Below are 20,304 nucleotides of genomic sequence, written 5' to 3'. Positions count from 1 at the left end.
GAATAAATCAGAGTACAATGCACGCTCAAGAGGATCAAAAAGAATGGGAAATGCAGTTTATGACTTTATTAGCAAACATTTAAAAAGCTTTGCTGCAGTTTTTATTGTGTTACGTGACAGAATGGCCACGGTTACATGATGTTTTATAATTCGGAATTAGTTATTCCGAATTAAAAATGGAAATAGTAAGTCCTGGACTGAGGCTTACATGGAAAATGGGTTTATTCGGCTTTAGTTAATTCGGTCTGGGTGTTGGGAAGGCTCTGATTGGACAGGGGGAGAACGTGAAGTGTCACGTCTATTGGGAAAAACACACAACAAACCTGTTATTGTCGGCTATAACACAGAACACCACACGTGAAAACTGTTGTCACCTTTATTTTGATTGTAGTTTTGAAGCAACAGCTCGACAATAACACACTTTGGTTCAAGGAGCGGAAAGGAAATAGGAACTAATCACTGGTAAATAAAGCCCAGTAAAACTCAAGGAAACAATAACTAGTTGCTCTCTGGTAAATATAGTAGCTCTAACACTGTCGCTGTAATACATCTATGTGTACGTGTTAATTTCTGCACATTTATGCCTCCGTATATCCACTCTTTTCAATAGATCCATGTCTTTTAAGGCTCTTATTATGTCGGCTCTAGTCCGGGCGGCCATGTTGGATTATGTCGTCACCAAACGCGCCATCGCCACAAGTCACACATGTGCAAAGCGACCGGAATTAACTTAAAGCGGATTTAGGTGTTGTTAACTGTTTACAAGAGGAATTATTTAATTTGGAATTAAAAATGGACTAAACCAGCCACTTAATTCCGAATTTAGTTTAATTCGGAATTAAGTTTAATTCGGAATTAAATTAGCATTAGGAATTAAGTGTTTACAAGGTCAGGTTAAAGAGGAATTAACTTACATTCCGCTTTAAAGAGGAATTAAAGCTCCCACGTAAACATGGCCAATATGTCTGTAGGGTTGTTTCATTAAACACCCAGCATCACTTTGCACACTGCATATGCATGTCTGCTTGTATTTGCATTTTGCCTCTGCCTTTACAAAAGTGTGCAGAGGCATGACAGGAGTGTGTGAATACACATCCGTCCCCCTCTGCCCACTCTCTTCCTACATACATCCTCAATCATACTGGTGACACTTTCAGTCCCAGCATGTGTCGCAGGCGGGAAGCAAGAGATTGTGTGTTGGGGTGTGGGGTGGGGGGGTGCAGTGTACGGTCCTGGGGTTTGAATTGCAAATCTGCTGCCTTCTGTTGGTGTCCAAGCAAAAGCAGGCCCTTCCTTGTCTGTATTCATGTGTTAATGAGGGCAGATTGACCAGGGGCCGGGCGGGTTCCAGGGAAAGTTTTGAGGCGTGGATGCATGCATATAGGCAGGCGGGAAAAATATAGGAGTCCATGTGATAGAAGAGAAGAAGAGTGGGAGAGTTTGGATAGTAATAAAGACATGATTAGCTGCCAGTTGTTTGATTTGGGGATTCGATCACCATTACTGCATGCTGCGTTAACCATCCTTCTATCCTTGGGGTCAATATGACCCCATTCAATGTTTATCATTCAGAAAATTATAGTTGACTTTAGGGTTGGACGCGAACCAAAACTCATATCTCAATATTTCTTCTCAAAATAGGGATATATGATATGAATCTTGATAACTATAATTCAAATAAAGTTTTACCAAAAAGACAATTCAGGGTTAGATTTGCTGATACAAAATGCCGCACAGGCACCGTTATTAACAAACAGCTGCACATTATGTGCCACATATGACTTATTCTCCTCAAAGGGAAAGCATGTGTGAGTGAGTTGTGTAGTGTGGCTTGTTTATAAGTAGATAATGAGAAGAAGTAGAGAAAGCAGCAACTCCTAAAACAGGTATTTTGATACAAAATAAGCTACACGTATAAGCAATATTTACATTTTCTATATCGCCAAAATAGAAAACTCAATATATCTGATATATCACCCAGCCCGAGTTGACTTTCTTTTTTTTTTTTTTTTTTGCTTCATGTTTCATGACTTTTCCTAATTTGGTGGGCACAATTATTGATTAAGCATAACATAATAGATAATGCTAACCCATAATTCCTTACGGAGACAACTTTTAAAGGGAAACGCACACCCGAGTGCTCACAGAAACTCCCAATAAGTAGATTATTACGTCATTTAGTTGAAGTACGTCTGATTGTCAAAACAATAGGAAACAAATGTGATCACCTTTCCCCAACTCCTCCATGAACCCCGTGATGTCATCATGAGGGTTATGGAAAAGTGGATAGGAAAGGAGATAGGAGGGACTATTTGGACACAGCTAAACTCTAAAACGGAAAGTTAGATTTGATGGCGGCGCTGCAGGAAAGGTCGTATCATCACCACAACCAATAGGGTTCATATTCTTGTGGTCAATAATGTTGTCAGTAAATTTGGAATAGATTTGAATGAAAACTATTTAAGATAAATTAATTATACATTAAATGTTAAGCCTGGTGGTGGCGCTAGAGAACAGGCCATGGTTTCACTATTAAGGGGTTATGTATGTATTCAAGAAATTATATTAAAACATTTCAGAAAATAATTTTCTGGAGGCAAATACCCTTGGGGTCACTTTGACCCCAAGGGTAAAATGTGTAATAATTCCAGTAAGTTCATTTTGTAAAGGTTTCGTTTATTCAGACAAGACAATCTCCAAGAGATAAAAAATTTTTTTTTTCTCATGTTAGTAATATTTGAGGAAATATTCCTGGAGTCAGATTGACCCCAAGGGTAAAATATGTCAGTAATATCAAATTCAAATATCCAAATTTTGACTTTTGTGGACGGAAAGCTACAACATTCCAAGCTGGATTTGGATGAAAACTATTCAAGATAAATCAATTCTAATTTAAAATGTTTGGCCTGATGGTGGCGCTAGAGAACAAGGTTTCACTATTAAGGGGTTATTTATGTATTCAAGAAATTAATTTAAAAAAAAAAAAAGAAAAGTGCCTGACAAAAATTTGCTCAAAATTTTTTCGAAAATCATATTCTGGAGGCAAATATTCTTGGGGTCAGATTGACCCCAAAAGTAAAATGTGTTAGTAATATTTCCAGTAAGTTAATTTTGTCTTCTTCTTTTAAATATATGTAAAGGTTTTCTTTATTCAGACAAGGTTTTTCAGGATTTTTTTTTATCTCTTGGAGATAAGTTAGTAATATTTGAGGAAATATAGCAGGGGTCAAATTGACCCCAAGGTTAAAATATGTTAGTAATATTCAAACTGGGACTTTTGTGGACGGAAAGCTACAACATTCCAAGCTGGATTTGGATGAAAATGATTCAAGATGAATCAATTCTAATTAAAAATGTTTGGCCTGATGGTGGCGCTAGAGAACAGGTCCAGGTTTCATTATTAAGGGGTTATTTATGTATTTAATAAATAAACAAAGTGCCTGAAAATCATTTTCTGGAGGCAATTATCCCTGGGTTCATTTTGTCTTGTTTTTTTAAATATATGTTAAGGTATTGTTTATTCAGACAAGGATTTATGTATTTTTTTAATCTCCTGGAGATAAAAAATGTATTGTCTGAATGAATAAAACCTTAACGCATGTGTTAGTAATAACCAAATTTGACTTTTGTGAACAGAAAGCTACAACATTCCAAGCCGCAATCAATACTTATATTTGTGGTACCAAACTTATGAACATCAACCTATAGAATATATAAATAAACGCTGAGTTTAAACGTCCTCTCCACATCCTTTGTTGTGCCTGTACATAAGATGGAGGGAAACATCAATGCAGGCACCAGCTATCGAGCAGCCAAGGTCACACATGATCAGATGACAATGACCAACACAACGGATTAGCTATAGAAAGACAGGGGAGGGGGAGTTGGGGGTGCATCGATGAGGGTGGGTTGGTTGGGCGACCCTCTCTGGCAGGCCTCACACATCTCGAGTCTGTTTCAATGAGGAACATAAAGAGCTGAAATTAACATGTACCATCATGCCAAGCAGGGAGAATCCTCTTAGAGATTACACACATAATATGTTACGCCTATGGAACTGTATGCAACGGGCACACAATGACTCCAGCAAATCATATTTTTCCATCCATTGTTGCGGATCGGAGGCTTTTCTATTGTGTTTCTCCCCCATTTACGTCGTCTTTTCTTCCTGGCATTGCAAGAAAATGAAATAAATAAATTCTGATATCTTAATTTATTACTATTATAATTATCCTTTTTTTGTTTTCATGTTATGTGGATTAAACTTGACCCCACCCACCCCATCCACAGCCAACCCCAGGACACCAGCTGCCTTACTGCCCCCTATATGAAGGGAGCGACCAGTACCAGGAGCATTTCGCCAACATCTGTGTGGGAATACATGAACGCCATCTGTCTGCCTCCCTCCTCATGCCAACACCATGGGTTTGATGTGCAACGCAATATAATCAGTCAACATTACGTACAACTCTGATCGACCCTGAACTTTACCTTTGACCCGCTCCTTTATTCACCCAACAAACAGAACCCAACACAATGTACAAGGTGTGTTAGAAATACACACGCTGCATCTAAGATGACAGTACACTCATCCATTGTTTACTTTAAACAGAGATTTACTATAAGTTTATAAATTAAAACAGTGTTTCCCAACCTTTTCTGTCTCACGTACCCCCCGAGACCTCTCTTCAGATTAGGAGACCCCCTTCGTCACTCCAGTGTAGTAACCTTTCTTATTTTATTTACATGCTGTTAACATGTTGGCCTCTGAAATAGCTTGAAAATGTCAACCTGTACTTTTAACGCACACTAAATATCAATTTTGTGCAATACAACTATTATAGATCAGAGAATGTATTTACTTCAATTTTTAGTAACGTGCATAACATGTTAATAACAATTTAGTAGGATATTAATATCCTATTATTAATATTGTTTATTCTATTAATGCCGTTTATTGTCAGCGAGTGGAAAAGATGTTAGATGAGCATGTACAGTGTCTGAAATAGGCTTAAAAATGACTCAGCATGTTGGAAATAGATTCATCAATGTTTTCAAGGACCCCATGCAATGTGTTCAAGTACCCCTAGGGGTACACGTACCCCTGGTTGGGAACCCCTGGCTTAAAACATGACACAGACATGTGGATATCGTGACTCATTACAACATCGATTACCAACGATTAAAAAAAAAAACCCATCAAACCTTAGTATTAAAGAAATAAAACATTTGATTTGAACATGCATACTATTTGTAAAAGATGTGATTTAGAAAAAAAAAATCATTTAAGTGTTAGGATATCTTCACCAACAAGAAATCCAACGACCATCCGCCTGTGACCAACTTGGGACCTGGACCCATAGTTTTGGAAGCGTCGCTGTAAAGCAAACTAATTACTGAGGTCAAAAATTATAATTATAATTATTTAATTAAAAAAAAAGCTGATTTCAAATAGAATAAAAATAGAGATACATATTTACATTATTGACAAGTTTTATTTAAACATTTGAAACCATATACATGACCTCTTCTCCATTAGTAATGGTGGTAAAGCCTATTGACCACCGTTTGTACAAGATATTGCAATATTAAAATGTCACAAGATGTATCGTTGATGGTATTGTTGGGGGTCAGATTGAAAACTAAAAATCCACACGTTCTACTACACACCAGATAGTTCTGGTTTGTTTTATGTATTATATTCATATTGAGTTGAAAAGGTTTTACACAGACTTAAAGAAAAAATCATTCTGAGGCAAAAAAAAAAAAAAAAACAAAAAACAAAAAGAAAAAAAACTTAATGCGCTTCGGAAAAAAAAGTCGAAAATCAATGTTGAGTTTTTTTTAGGGTCAAGGAAGAAGAAACAAATATTGGAGGGGAAAAAAAATCGTCATGCACTATGGGAGGCTGTTTAGGAGAAAACACAGTGAAAATGAAAAACAAAAAAAAAAAACCTACAATGAAAACCAAAAAAAAAACACAATGAAAACCATGGGTTTACACATTAGATGGCGCGCTTTTTTTTTTCACATTGAAAATGCAGATTTTTGACTTTGATGTTTGAAGTGCATGAGGTTTTTTTTTTTTGCCTCCAATTTTGTTCTGTTTTTCTTCTGGGGCCCTAATGCTCTACCGTAAGTATGTCCTGAGTTAAAGTTAGATAAAAATAAATAAATAAATATCGTATCGTTATCGTGAGCCCTGTATCGCCAAACACATACCGTGAACTCAGTCTATCATCCCACCCCTACTATTTACGTTCACATTTAGGAATTTTCAGAATTAGCACAAGAAAACCTTCTTGACTTTCAAATGCACAGTTTGAATCCAAAAATCACCTTAATGTGAGGATAAATGTCAGTGAATTCAGTGTGTGTCACTATAACAGCAACACACACAAATAAACATGCACTTTATGTTTGCATCTTCAACAACTGTGATTTTCACAAAAATATCTGTAAAAGGATGGAATAATGTTTTTATTCATTTTTGTGGCGCATTTGCATTTCAAATTAAATCTACATTTGAAGATCGTGTGAAAACTGTGAATGTTTTAGTTTAGCAGAGGGATGCTGCCCTCTACTGGCCTTTTTTATGGACTGCACATAAAGATGTTCACATGCCTGTACCTAATGAAGGTAGATATGTGTCTGTATTATTAAATAATAATAATAATAATAATAATAATTGGGTCTCAAAAATGTATTTATTTTTGCATTTCAACACTTTCTTTGACTGAAAATATTTATTTTTGATTGAAGTGAACTTTTTTTTTTGGATTAAAAATGTTTTTTTATTTTTGATTGAAGTGATTTTTTAAAAAAGTGTTTATTGAAAAGTTGTTGTTTTATTAAATTAAATAACAAAGACACAAACCTACCTCCATAGTACATCATATTTCTGTGTGTGTTCTCAAAAAGAACCATTTCCATCAGTGGAGCAAGGTTCCCAGAAATAATGTCAAAGTCAAATAACAGCAATATAATAGTTTGACATTATTATTATTATTATTATTATTATTATGGGATGTTTCTATCTTAAAACTGGTGCCTGGTGGTAGGAAAAAGGCAGTGAACTCCAATCAACCATTCTCTATTGTTCATTAAATCGCCATGACAACTGTTGTGATGGTGATGAATATTATTTCATGGAGACGGTGTCTGTCCCCCGACCCAAATTTCACAATGATTTTAACATAAAATCAAATAAAAGAGCTATCAATTATAAAAATCTGAAAAAAATTAAAATCTCAAATCTAGAAACACCAAAACATAAAACCATTAGATGTGCTCTATTAAATATTAGATCACTGAGATCCAAATCTCTACTAGTAAATGACCTTATCTCAGATAATAACTTTGATTTATTCTGTTTAACTGAAACATGGCTGTATCAAGATGAATATGTTAGTTTAAATGAAGCCACTCCTCCCAGTCATTTAAATACTCATATGCCACGAGACATAGGCCGTGGAGGTGGTGTAGCAGCTATTTATCATTCCTCTCTCCTAATCTATCCTAAACCAAAGGCCAATTACACTTCCTTTGAAAGCCTGGTTCTAAATTTATCTCATACCGAATCAAAAACCTGCCAGCCAGTCTTTTTTGCGATAATTTACCGTCCTCCAGGCCCTTATTCTGAATTTCTATCAGAATTCTCTGAGTTTATATCAAACTTAGTCCTCAGTTCTGATAAAATACTGATAGTAGGAGATTTTAATATCCATGTGGACAAAGATAGTGATAGCCTGAGCCCAGCTGCTCCTGCAGCCTTTGGCAGATTGCCAGAATGCACCACGACCGAGCAAAAAGACCCAATCAGAGCCAGGATTGTGTTTGATGGGCTGTCTGACAGCTGTTGCTCACAGGCCCCGCCCCTTTCCCGGATGTATGGTGTGGAGGAGTAGAAGATAGAATTGGTGACTTTTCTGCTTGAAAGGTAATTACTGCTGCTTGATTTACATTATGTTTGATTTGTAATTGTTACACTAGAACTGTGTGGTGCATGTGTTGTTCATGTGCACGCAGCAGCCACCGTGTGGGCTGCTGTAAGTGACACTGTGTTGTTGCTCCTGCTGCTGAGGTGTGTGCACATTGAGAGAGAGAAGCGCTCCAGTAAAATGTTTTTAACAGATCATGTTATATTACTGTGATGTTGCTGGTGGACTAACATTAGCTTGTTAGCTCCTCTGAGGGAGGGACTTTGGAAAGTTTGAAGGCAGGACAAGAGAGCAGCGAGGAGGGAGGGGGAGAGAGGGATCTGAGAGTCGGGGACTGCACCTATAAAGAAACAGGCTTGTGCGCTAACAAAGTCATGGGGTCGAATCCACTGTGGGCCAATGAGCAAGTCCCATAAATCAAACTGCTTGCAGGAGTCTCGGGAAAATAGACTATCCAGGTAAGATAACCAAGAGGCATCAAAATATATATAAAAAAAAATACTAATTCAATTGTACAATAATGACATGAGTCTGTAGAATCCATAGATTAATGTGTTAAAAATCAGATTATTATCCCAGTAAAGTCTCAGCATTGCTTCTGTAAATGTTTCAGTTCTAATACATTTAATACACAATATTGATGAGAATGCACATTTTAAAAGCCTTTTTATTAACTGAGTTTCCTTTGATCGGAGCAGACAGAGTTTTTTTAGATGGTTTAATAACATTTGATTTAAACAAATAAATAACACAAATAAGTAAACGTTTATGATGTACAAAAGTTACAAAAATGAAGGACCATAAACACGAGCATCGCACAGGCTGGACATATTAATATCATTGATGTCTGTTTGCCTACAGTGTGTGACGGCGTGTTTGTGGTTTATTGGAGCAAAGCCAGTTTGTGCCTCTTCTACACCACGTTGGTGTAATTCCTCCTCATCCTCATCTCATCTTCCTCTGCATTCAAATATTGAAGCAGAAAGTGAAGAAGTCCACAGATGAAACTGTCCAGAGTGAGTGAGTGTAACACGTTAATAACTCACATGCTCATTTAGCTGCCTTCTCATTCACACCCACATCTTCCAGTGTTAGAGCTCAACTTTACTCCATTTTTTTTTTTTTTTTGCAATGCAAAACAAAATCATACCAACTTTAAGTGGTAAGTGCGAAGGGGAGTATTTTGGCAATGCAAGGGGGCGTCACATGGGGGGGCGCTATAGCTCGCTGTGTCGCACTGGGGGCTCCAGCTTGTGGGACAGTGCAGTCAGAACCTTATCAAACTTCTCGTAGCGCTCTGATTGGTTGCCCTCGGAGCCACGGCTGCCCCACAGGAGACGCATCTGAAACTCAGTCTGGAAGATCTCCAGTATTTCTGCTCGTCCCTGAAATCCTGCAGAGGAAGGATGAAAAAAAAAAAAAGATCAGCATCATCATAATGACCAACTCATTTAGTTGTAGATCTCTCAGCACATCCAAAATCACACATTAAATGAAACTTCACAATGTCTGCAGGGCAATTTTTCCATGATTTAATTGGAAATTGTGGAAAGAAATGTTGTAATTTCCCCTGAATCAAACCTGGCGTTCAGTTTTTATGCTCCACATTTGTGGAACAAACTCCCAAAAAACTCTCAGCTCTGTTAAATTAAGGTTAAAGGCATTTTTACTGTTTTTAATTAAACAATCACTATTTAATCGGATATTATCCTGTTTTATTGATTGATTTGCACTGGTTCAGTACTTCCGCATTAGTTCAAAGGTCAAAAGCGATACACTCGCCATGGCTGACGGTGTAAGAAGAGAGTTTGACAGAGATTTAGATTGTTTCCCCATTTCAACGTTGATTCCTTGAAAGATTTTTTGCATAAATGTGGTATCGGCCTCTGAGGCAGAAAGACTGAGTTAGCTGCTAAAGCTAATGATGCACACGATCTGAAAATTATGTTTTTTCCTGATTTTTCAAACTGTTTCAGCTGATGACGTTACTCTAGTTCACTTATCGACCTCTCATCTTGTGCACTTCCTTCAAATTTGTAAATTGAATTAAAATATTAGCTTAATAAAAATAATCATGGACTTGGTTAGTGAATGGTGGACCTCGTAAATTTACCTTTTCACATTGAGAACCTTTTCACACTCGGAAATATATCTTGTCCCATCTATAATAATAATACATCTTATTTAAAACACTTTACATTTGTTAAACCAATTACACAAGTCAGAAAAAGAAACCAACAACAACAAGGTAAATACAGAAAATGCATAACAATCAAAAGTTAAAAGCTTGGGAGAGGAATGTGGAAGCAGAGGAGTCTGTTGCTTTGATATTGCTTCTTTCATCAGTTTGTAAGTGCTCAGATACGTGTATCATTCCCAGGTAGAGTCTAATCCGCCCGCTGGAGACCCAGATAGTCGGTGTTTTCATTCACCATGGGTGGAAGCCCTTGCTGAGCTGCTCACATCACTTTTTAAAAGTGCTCGGATCGGCCGAAAGTGGTATCAGCAGAAAACCCTGGTCCCTCCTCGAGTCCTAATATGTGTAATATTAATAATATAAACACTATTAAAACACTAACCATCTCTGGAATAACATTAAAAACGCTGTTAAGTTGAAAATATCAACAGAGTGAACGAGGTTGTTTACGTTTATATCCCCATCGACCTATGAGCGCAGTTCCAGAGTGTGAAAAGGCTTACTATGTTTTGATCTTATAAAAAAAACTTGACTTAACTTAAAATATATACCCTCATATTTGTCACAAAATTAAAGAATTTAGAAGTGGAGTTACTGATATCTGTCACTATTGCTTGGAGGTATATATAAGTTACATGTGGAATTACAAACTACGGCACAATAATGTTGAATTTACTTTTTTCCCCACCTAAAATCTCCGTCCCACTTAAAAAGATTTAAAAAAAAAAAAAAAAAAAAAGTTTTTGCAAGTAAAGAGATTTGAAATTAAAACAGTCATGAAAAAACATGAAAATATTGAATAAAATAAAATGAAATCACAGTTTTGTATTTATCTGACAGTAAAGGTAACAAAATCTAACTGATTATAAATGGCAAAAATGCGTGTTTTTTTTTTTTAAATGCAACCAAAAATAAATGACCATGTTCTGCTATTTTGTATACATCACTTTTAAATCAATGCATTCCCTTCATACGACTCATAAATCTGCATAAATCACCTTTAAATATTTCAACAAAATACCACAAACTCTAAGTTCTCATTTTGGTCACCACTTTACTACGTCTCTATACATGAATAGGAGTCGATTCAAAGTGTGCGATGAGGAGGCGTTTGGACCTGTGTGTGATTATGTTGCAGCTGCCTTTCATACTGAAATGTTCTTCCTTCACTGGAATGAACATTGAAGCTTAAACACATCCAGCAGTAAATCTTCAGGGAAATCAAAGTGCTGTTGGTGACACGACATCTTTCTAATGCTAGAAAAATGGGAGTAAAAGCTACGATAAACCTCGTTTCTGAACATGTATTAGCTTGGTTTTGAATGAACAGAGGTGCTGAGGAAAGGAGCAAACTGAGGTCAGACAGGTCGATAGCAGAGTAAAATGCACAACAGAGGCGAGAGCTGATAGCTATTGACAAGCTGTTCAATAAAGCAGTAATGGGCTCAAACTGAGAGCTGCTGCTCAGGCAATAACGATCAATGCAGTCAATGGTGTTTCCACACAATCACCACATCATAGGCTGCGACATCAAACATCCAGAGAAGAAGAGAGAGTGTCTTTGTCAGAGGTACTCGACTTCATTAAAACGTTCACGTCAAAGCTTTACTTAAAATCTCCTACATCATTTTCGTCATCAAAATTTCAAGTAAGAAAACAATGATGTACACGTTTATATGTTTTAGTACTGCAATACAGTGGTTATCAAATATTTTTGCCTCAAGTTCCCCCTTTCCCTAATTTTTGAAAGTACCCCCTTTGTCCAAAATTTTACTCAGAATTCTATGAAACGACAACTATAGAACATAATAATGGAATGAATGAGTGTAAACACCTGTCGGACCAAGACTGACCCTTGTATTTTCAGTTCATGTTCTAATCAATATCATTTCTATCATAGTTTTTGTATGTTTTTGGTGTCATTTTATGTGTTTTTGGTGTAACATATGATCATCATTAGGGACATTTACCAAACACCAAGAACTAATAAAATGCAATGTTTGTTAATTGCATCTTTTTCTTTTTTTATATTGGCAGCATTACATTGCTACTTTTGGTATAAAAAACCTTGAACGTGGGCATAAGATACGACCATGGATGCTGATCCTTCTCTGCCAAAGCAATTGTCCAAACAACATTATTATTAGACATGATCCGCCTCTCTCTGATTGGTTCTTGCATTGACGAGCCTGACAAATTAAAGGTTTGGCAGAACTGGGACGACCCATATGAGTAAACAGAAAACATTTTGTACCAGAACTAAAGCAGGGCAAAACAGGAGAGAAAAGTGCTGAGTAATGAGAGTACCCATAGAAATGTAGCGTAGAGTAAAAGTTCAATATTTGTCTTTCAAACATAGTGTAGTGAAAGTAACAAGTAACGTATTCCTCCAAAATACCACAGATACTTGTAAATGCTTCTTAAAGTCACACTGCTGACTTTGTGACCTAAAGAGTTATTTTAAATGATTCCTCAGGCCAATATACAGCACTAGACAGTATCAATGCTCCGAGCGGAGCTTCCCCCTTGAAATACCGACCATGTAAGTTTGGAGAGACGCACCGTCTTTGGCCAGGTCATGTGACCTGAAGAATGCCTGGAGGACGTTTTACTTTACGGCGGTCATGTGACCACAGGCTCGGTCATTTCCCGACCTAGCGCCATTGCTGTCAGCAGCTGAAACTAGTTAGCCTCTGTTTACAGCCAAAAGAGCACAATATGGTAGTTTCATGTTGGGTTAATGGTGCACTAATTGCCGTCATAGTTCAGTTAAATGTGGATTCTTTAGTAATGAAAGTTGGCAAGTCAGATCCGTAACTTCGGGATAAGGATTGGCTCTAAGGGCTGCGTCGGTCAGGCTAGGATGCGAAGCAGAGGTGGGCTCGCGCCGCGGCTGGAGGAGCAGCCGCCGCCGCCCTCCTCTCCCTGCCGCCAGAGACCCGGTGCTCAGCCCGCCTCGCCGCGTCGGTGGCGCTCCGCCCCTATTCCCTGGGCTCTCCGTCGTCGTCTGCCCCCTCCGCCTGGGATGGAGCGGACGGGCCCTTCTCGCAGATCTCCCCAGCTGCAGTGCCCACCGGGGTCCCCCAGTCCGACCCCTGGCAAAGGGGGCCGATGACGGCGACGAAGCCAGGAAGTGGGAGGGAGCTTCACCAACGCGACGAAGATGCCTGAGCGCCGGGCCTCCGGCGGCAGGGAGAGGAAGGCGGCGGCGGCTGCTCCTCCATCCGCGGCACGAGCCCAGCCTCGCTTCGCATCCCGAGCAAAAGAAGGAGAAGAAGAAGGAGCAGAAGCAGGAGAAGGAGCAAAAGAAGAAGGAGAAGGAGCAGGAGAAGGCAGCTTCTAAAGACAACCCTTTAATGAAATGGTTCAGAAACCTGATGAGAACCAAAAGAAAATGAGGATGGCACTAACATCTTGATTTTTCTTTTTTCCATGAACAGTAGAAGTTAATGGGCATCCAATGAACAAATGGGTCCTTGTAGATGCATCAAAGTGGGAAAAGAGGACCGAAGAGGAGCAGAAATGGTCTTACCCTGCATTTTGAGCTCTGTGTTGGTTCTGTAGATACGTCCGTGATGTGCGATGGTCCGAGCTGCCTCCAGGTGGTGCATCACCACATCCACCCCCGCCTCTGAGCTCTCCCAGGGCTCCATCGTCTCCCCCACAGCGACGCCTCGCTCCAGCAGCGACAGGACGGGAAGGACGTGAGGGAAGGTGGTGCTGGAGAGGGCGCTGGAGTCTGATGAGGGAGCACAGCACGGTTCAGCCACGTGCCAACACGACACACAGTACACATGTTTCTGTGCTCAGCTCACCTTTACCGTCGTTCATATTTTTTATAAAAGGTTTGAGTTTCTTTTCGTATAAGATGGCCCCGTCAGTGTGTCTCTGTCGTAGGGTGACCCATGTCTGCTCCAGTCGGGAAATCTGAAGGGAAGAGTTTATCACAAAGATTAGTGCCATGTAATCCAAACAGAAACTAAGCAGTTTCACTCAAATTTCCAGTCGTATTAAAGCTGGTAAATGCTTTCCTAACCAGTTTGTAGATACACAGTCTAGCTTTAGTCTACTGACAGAACTTTTACAGGCCTTGTAAATAGTTTTATAAATTCAAAATTTTATACATTTGTTGAAAAATCTGTTATTCATGTGAGCTTTCATTGTTTTCGTCTTATTAAATTGCAAAAAATCTATTTTGTTTGTGTTTTTCTTCATTTTAAAATGATATTACACTGGTAGAATATGTAATAAATGATTAAAAAAAAAAAATTGAAAAAAGTGTTATGTAAAACATGGTAAAAGCACTTCCTCATAGGACATTTACTGACCATTTTACAGACAAAATAAGCATAAAAAAAGGTTAATATTACAGATGTTCAAGGGTTAAGCACAGACAAACTTCACTCTTCATTTATTTTTATGTTCCCTCTTTTGTACGTTTGACTAAAATATGGCCCAGTGAAAGACATTAATTAAAATGACTATTATTTTCTTTAAAGAAAACTGGTGGTTTTTAAGGAAATGTGAAGATCACTTAGAGAATTTATTAGCCATTAAAAAGAAATATTTAATGGGGCAGAAATCTGGAGTGCGAGTTTGAATGTTAACCCATGAGAGAGGATGGAAAAATGTAACGAAAAAACTGCTTCTATTGCACAAGTTTGAAGATACTTCATGGAAGATATTTAGGAAAAATCAGTATTCAACAAACGTGTCTTTAACTTGTATTCATAATACTCAGTGTTTTTCTCTCCTGCAGTCCATTATTTATCCTTCTGCTGATACTATCGACACTTTACAGCAGTTTTCTTCAATTTTTTAATTGAATGTGAGCTCAAGAAAGACAGAAAACTGAGCAGAAGAGCAAAGTAACGTCACAATTCTGCAATACACAACACTTGCCACTAGGTGGGGATAAGTTAGAGGGCAATGCTAAAAAGTATTGCATTGAGGAAATGAAAAAAAGGATGTAGCACTACCAACCAGGCAGGAGGTGTTTGAATTACTACAGTATTAACGTGAGCAATAGTTCTAACATTTGCTATTAAACACATGATAAACACTAGTACTAGAGTGTTGTGCCACAAAGCTTGCTGGGAAATAAATTACAACAGGCCAGCTGTGGTTATGCTGCCTGTCGTGAATGAACATTAAATATACAAAGTGTCTATAGTTCCGGACTCGCACCTCAGACAAACCTGACTATAGTTCTGGCACTTCCTGTGCACATGCGCAGTTTCGTCACCGCTGGACCTTTTCTGCATAAGTGTAACGTGTCTCTAATTCTTCCTTCTGCTGGTGTGGGTTCGGATCCCACTTCTGACATATTGTTTTCATTTTGAACATATTTCGCACGGCAAATTATTTTTTATGATGCAGTAAAAAGTTTCTACACAAGTTCTTTGATGTTAGAATAGTTTTTTCTAACATGATCAAAACTCCAGCTTTGTTCACATTTAAAACATTCAGTGTCAAAAAGCAGAGAGAGTGAACATAAATGTCAAAGATTAATGTGCATTTATTAATAGAAGGACTTAAAATCTGAAATCAATGTTTATTTGTTTCTTCGCCAGACAAAGAGGACACCATTTTTGGTCTGACTGGTTCCCACTATTGCCAGTAATATCACCACACTCCACGAGACATTCAACTTCCTCCGGATATGGATCTTTTTAAGTAAACCCCAAAATAAGCATCCATCGTTCTTTTGCCGTAACTTTCAGTCTGTGAAAACACCAGAAATGTGTTTGGAAGTCATTTTGCTTGAGTTTTTGGGGGCAAACACAAGAAATCACAGTAAGAATGAAGTAAAAATACTTCTCTGCATCCGTCTACAGGACTCCACATCCCACAATGCAATGGGCGAAACCTTTGATGGCAAACTGATTTTTACAAATGCCAATTTATTGATCTATGAGGCCTTCACGATGTCTTAACCTGATAAAAAAAATGATCTTCCCAAGTAGCTTTTTAAATACTTGAGACCTTGAGATGTTATTAGAGCCTTGGTGATGACAAAATAAGTAAAAATGAGGAAACTCTGATAGTAAACATTGGAGATCTTAACATGTATCTGTGTACCTGAGGCAGCTCCAGGGCTCTCATCACAGCAGCAAAGCCAAACATGTTGCCCAGGCTGCTTTTTAACTCAGCTGCTAACTGGATGGCCTTATGGAGCAGAGCTGCTCTCTCCTCTGTGCTTCCAGTGCAGCCGAGGAGATCCACGGCCATCATGATGGACATGGTGTAGAACCTGAGGAGAAAACCGTCATTATATTACAGCTGAATTACTGCTGACGCAACAATAAGATCAATGTGTTAAAAATACTACTTGTGACTAAACATAGCAGACATTGGCATCTGGTGGCTCGGGGGCCACATGCGGCCCTTGGTTTAATTTTGTGCGGCCCTTGCTTCAACTTCAACGTACAGAATGACAAAAAATACACGAAACAGAAAAAATAACCAAAATTACTCCCAAAACCCATAAAATAACAGAACAATAAAGAAAACGATTACCAAACTTACCAAAGAAAACATACAAACTTACAGCAAAACACAAAAAAAAAAAAAAACACAAAAAACCCTAAAAATACCAGAAAAATAAAAACAGAAGATATTATACAAGACAACCCCAAAATGCACAAAAAAAGAATACAGACAAAACCCGTTGTTGTTTCCTGTATTATTGTTTTAGATGATGACATGAATGCTGATAATGTGGAGTTGGATCAGACAATCAATTTTTTGTGGCCCACACTGTGATAAAGTTGCCCATCTCTCTACTGTATTGTATTTATGTGTCAACTGATGTATGATTGATAACATGATGATACTGATATGTATAATAGCTCAAAAACAGTGAGTGGGTGGACTATTGATTATTTGTCTTTTATGTACTGTATGTGTAGAGGGACTATGCACTCTATTAAATATAAATATAATGCATTATGTACCAGAGTTCACTTTAAAATCTAATTTACAGCTGCAGCCCCATTATGCAGCAACAGGCGTTTATTCATTCTCTACCCGCTGTATAAAGAAAAATGAGTAATTGTGTAGATAAATAAAGAGTTTGTCAGGGATGGATCTGATCAAAGGTACTCATACCTCTCGAGCAGGTCGAGTCGGAGCTGGTGGCCGTGTGGGAGTGTCAGTAACTCCAGCCCTGAGGACACTCCCATCATTCTTTGCATTTCTGGGGTTACATTCAATATTCTTGCCACCTTTTGAAAAATAAGGAAACAAAAAAAACACCAGTTAAAAATGGTGTAAATGCTTACCCACCACACTAGTTGTATAGGTTTGTGTGTATGTGGTTTACCGTGCAGTCCACCACAGTGATGTGTTTAGCTGCAGTCCTGGCATCCACCTCAGCCAGCAGCTCTTTGACTCTTTTCAGCACACACATCTCCAGAGGTTTATTGTCCGCAGGCAAAAGGCAAGACTCAAATCTGTGTAGGAGGGAGAAAGCAGGTCAAAAAAAATGAATAGACAGGGACACCACAGGGCACAGACACAGGCAAGGACAAACACAAAGAGTAGCAGAGTATTAAAGGCAAACTTTCAAAACAAAATACTCAAAAATAGAAAGCAGTGTCAGATTAATCAGAACACTTTAGGGAAGAAGCTTTTCATTCCTTCAGTTTTGGAACTTTACTTGTATACATTAAAACTAGAAAGCACACTAAAATTTTATTTTTTTTAAAAATCTTTTAATGTTTTACTAGTGGTGTCTTATTGTTGTTTATTGTCTTTTGTTTTATGGTGTTGTATATTTATTCTCTTCACTGTAAAGCAGTTTAGTATGTTGTGGCTGTTTTAATGTGCTGTATAAATAAAGCTGACATATTGCATTGCCACCTAAATGTTACAAAAATATTGCCCTTTATCCCAACCCTACATGTCCAAGTCAAATTTTATTAACATTACAAACAGATATATGAATGTTTGAAATTTTGCCAATGATGAGAGATTAGGATTTTTAAAATTTATGAAAACCATTTCTCCTGCTGAAGACAAATGTATTTGGGTATGAAGAAGTGTTGTTGATTGACTCTCAAAAGTTGGACTAGAATCAAAGTGTTTCAACTTGGTGTATTTTGTTGTAAAAAGCTGACAGTTACAAAGGTGACAAAAGTACAAGTATTCACAGTACTCAAATAAAAGTATAGATACATGAATAAAAATGACTCTGGTAAAAATGAAAGTATTAAAGTTGCTCCCTTACTTGAGTTAAAGGTTAAAAAAAAGTGCATGCTATTAAATGTACTTAAGTAAAAAGTAAAACAAATGTACCATCAATAATAAGACAGGGTTTAAAAAAATAAATGCAAATGCTCAATTAAAACCAGAGCAGCTTTGAGTTTAATATTTTTAAAAAATTGAAAAAGTTAGCCATAAAACTAAGGGACCTATGTAACAGAAAAAAGCTCAAACTACCAACATTTTTCATTTAGCCTCAAGAGAATCATGTTCTTGCCCTTTCTGGTCTGAAAATGCATTGGCTGCTGAAAAGCCTTTCACAAGCAGGAGAAGCGGTTGTTGGTTTGCGTCTTTTTACGTCGTGGTGTGGTGTCATCATCAAAGGTCTTAAAAGTAACAAGCTCATTTTTTAAAATGTAAGGAGTAGAAAGTACAGATATTTGTTTCAAAAAGTATGGAGTATAAGTAAAAAGTTGTCAAAAAAAAATGAATACTCAAATAAAGTACAGATACCAGAAAAAGCAACTTAAGCACAGTAACAAAGGCTTTGTATTTCATTAACTGTGACCTCTTTCTGACTATTACAATTTAATTTTTCTATTGGTTGTGAATGATGGTTTGTGACATTTTAGTGGTTTCTTGTGTTGAACTGTCGAATAAAAAATGAGCAACTGTCTCTACAATCTGTGGCTAGTACGTTAGATTGATACCATTTTGAATAGAGAGGTATAGTGATCATTGAGTGGGTCGTTAGCATAGCATAGCATAGCATAGCATAGCATAGCATAGCATAGCATAGCATAGCATAGCATAGCATAGCTTTGGAGATAGAGTGGGAAAGTCTTAACTGCTACAGGAGCCCCGCCCATAATAAAGGCATTTTTTTTTAACTTTCCACCCTAGATACACATCAGCCAAAACCTCTGGGTTTAGTTCCTCTTTAAATTAAGTCAATGGTTGACCTATGAGTTGAGTAGGGGTGTGCATTGCCTGGCATCTGGCGATATGATTCATATTCCAATACATAGGTCACGATACAATACAATATATCCCGATATTAAAGTATAAGGCAATTATTGCAATTTTTTTTTTTAAATATATGACTTAAGAAACAACTAATCTGTAAATTTGTACACCTTCATGAGAACATTATGTATCTTCTCATGAAGAGAACATACATAAGTTAGTACTTTCTTATTAGATTTTATTGAAAAAAAACACAAGCTGGTCAACATGCCCTGGTTTCCGGGGCACTTCTTTGTGCAGTTACAATGTCTCCTGCAGTGGAAAGGACTTTTCTGGTTTAAGAAAGGTTACGATATGGATGCATGAGATGCGCCACATAATATCGCGATATATTGCCAAATCGTTTTTTTTCAACACCCCTAGGGTTGAGAACCTTTGCTTTTGAGTGCAATACGTGTTGGCCTCTTCTTTATGTTGGAGGTGTGCAGACGCTAACAGTAACACTAACAGTAACAGTGAGCAGTGTAAGGCTGTAAGGCTACGAGGTCAGCAGGTTTGCAGGAGCACATGGAAACTCACTGCTGTCCAAACCATTATGAGTAGGTTCATCCAGTGGTAGGCAATCATTCTGCAGCACTGGGATCTTACAGCAGAGGTCTGAGAGTCATAAGCTGCTGTCTATGTTATTGCTGCAGTCAGCCCAGTGCGGCTGACGTTTTCCCCTTTACAAGGCTCCTCTGCTGTGTACCCCTATGGTGCTGAAGCCCAGAAAAATACACTAACTGCTGTGTGTCTTTGAGCAAAGCATAACGTGTGCCCTCAGGCTATTTCCCACAGGGTTAAAAGATGTTTGCTGAAGTCTCTTCCCTCTCCGAGCTCTGTGAGGACACACCTCTGCTGCATTGCTTCTCATACAGCCAGCTAGGGTACTTTATTTTACCGTCCACTAAGTAAAATTATCAGCAGGAGAGTTCATCTTTGGACAGAAAACACATC

General features: G+C 38.0%; 1 protein-coding gene across 3 annotated transcripts in view; it reads right to left on the bottom strand.

Annotated features, from left to right (window-relative positions):
- Positions 1-8,589: 8,589 nt before the first annotated feature.
- sh2d3ca (SH2 domain containing 3Ca) overlaps positions 8,590-20,304 on the bottom strand; it is a 91,989-nt gene continuing 80,274 nt past the window's right edge. For 2 of the 3 annotated variants that reach the window (XM_028463450.1, XM_028463449.1), the window contains 6 exons: positions 17,462-17,591; positions 17,248-17,363; positions 16,219-16,390; positions 13,953-14,064; positions 13,670-13,876; positions 9,158-9,333 (listed from right to left, as the gene is read on the bottom strand). In XM_028463450.1, coding sequence (XP_028319251.1) covers positions 9,158-9,333; positions 13,670-13,876; positions 13,953-14,064; positions 16,219-16,390; positions 17,248-17,363; positions 17,462-17,591 — 913 coding nt within the window. Of the gene's footprint in view, positions 9,334-13,669; positions 13,877-13,952; positions 14,065-16,218; positions 16,391-17,247; positions 17,364-17,461; positions 17,592-20,304 lie in introns of all 3 variants that reach the window. The other variant, XM_028463448.1, reaches the window with a different exon arrangement.

This window comes from Gouania willdenowi, chromosome 12, assembly GCF_900634775.1.
Source record: "Gouania willdenowi chromosome 12, fGouWil2.1, whole genome shotgun sequence".
Classification (NCBI taxonomy): domain Eukaryota; kingdom Metazoa; phylum Chordata; class Actinopteri; order Blenniiformes; family Gobiesocidae; genus Gouania; species Gouania willdenowi.
Note: the sequence above shows the minus strand (reverse complement) of the source record. Positions and strands in the feature narration are given on the sequence as shown.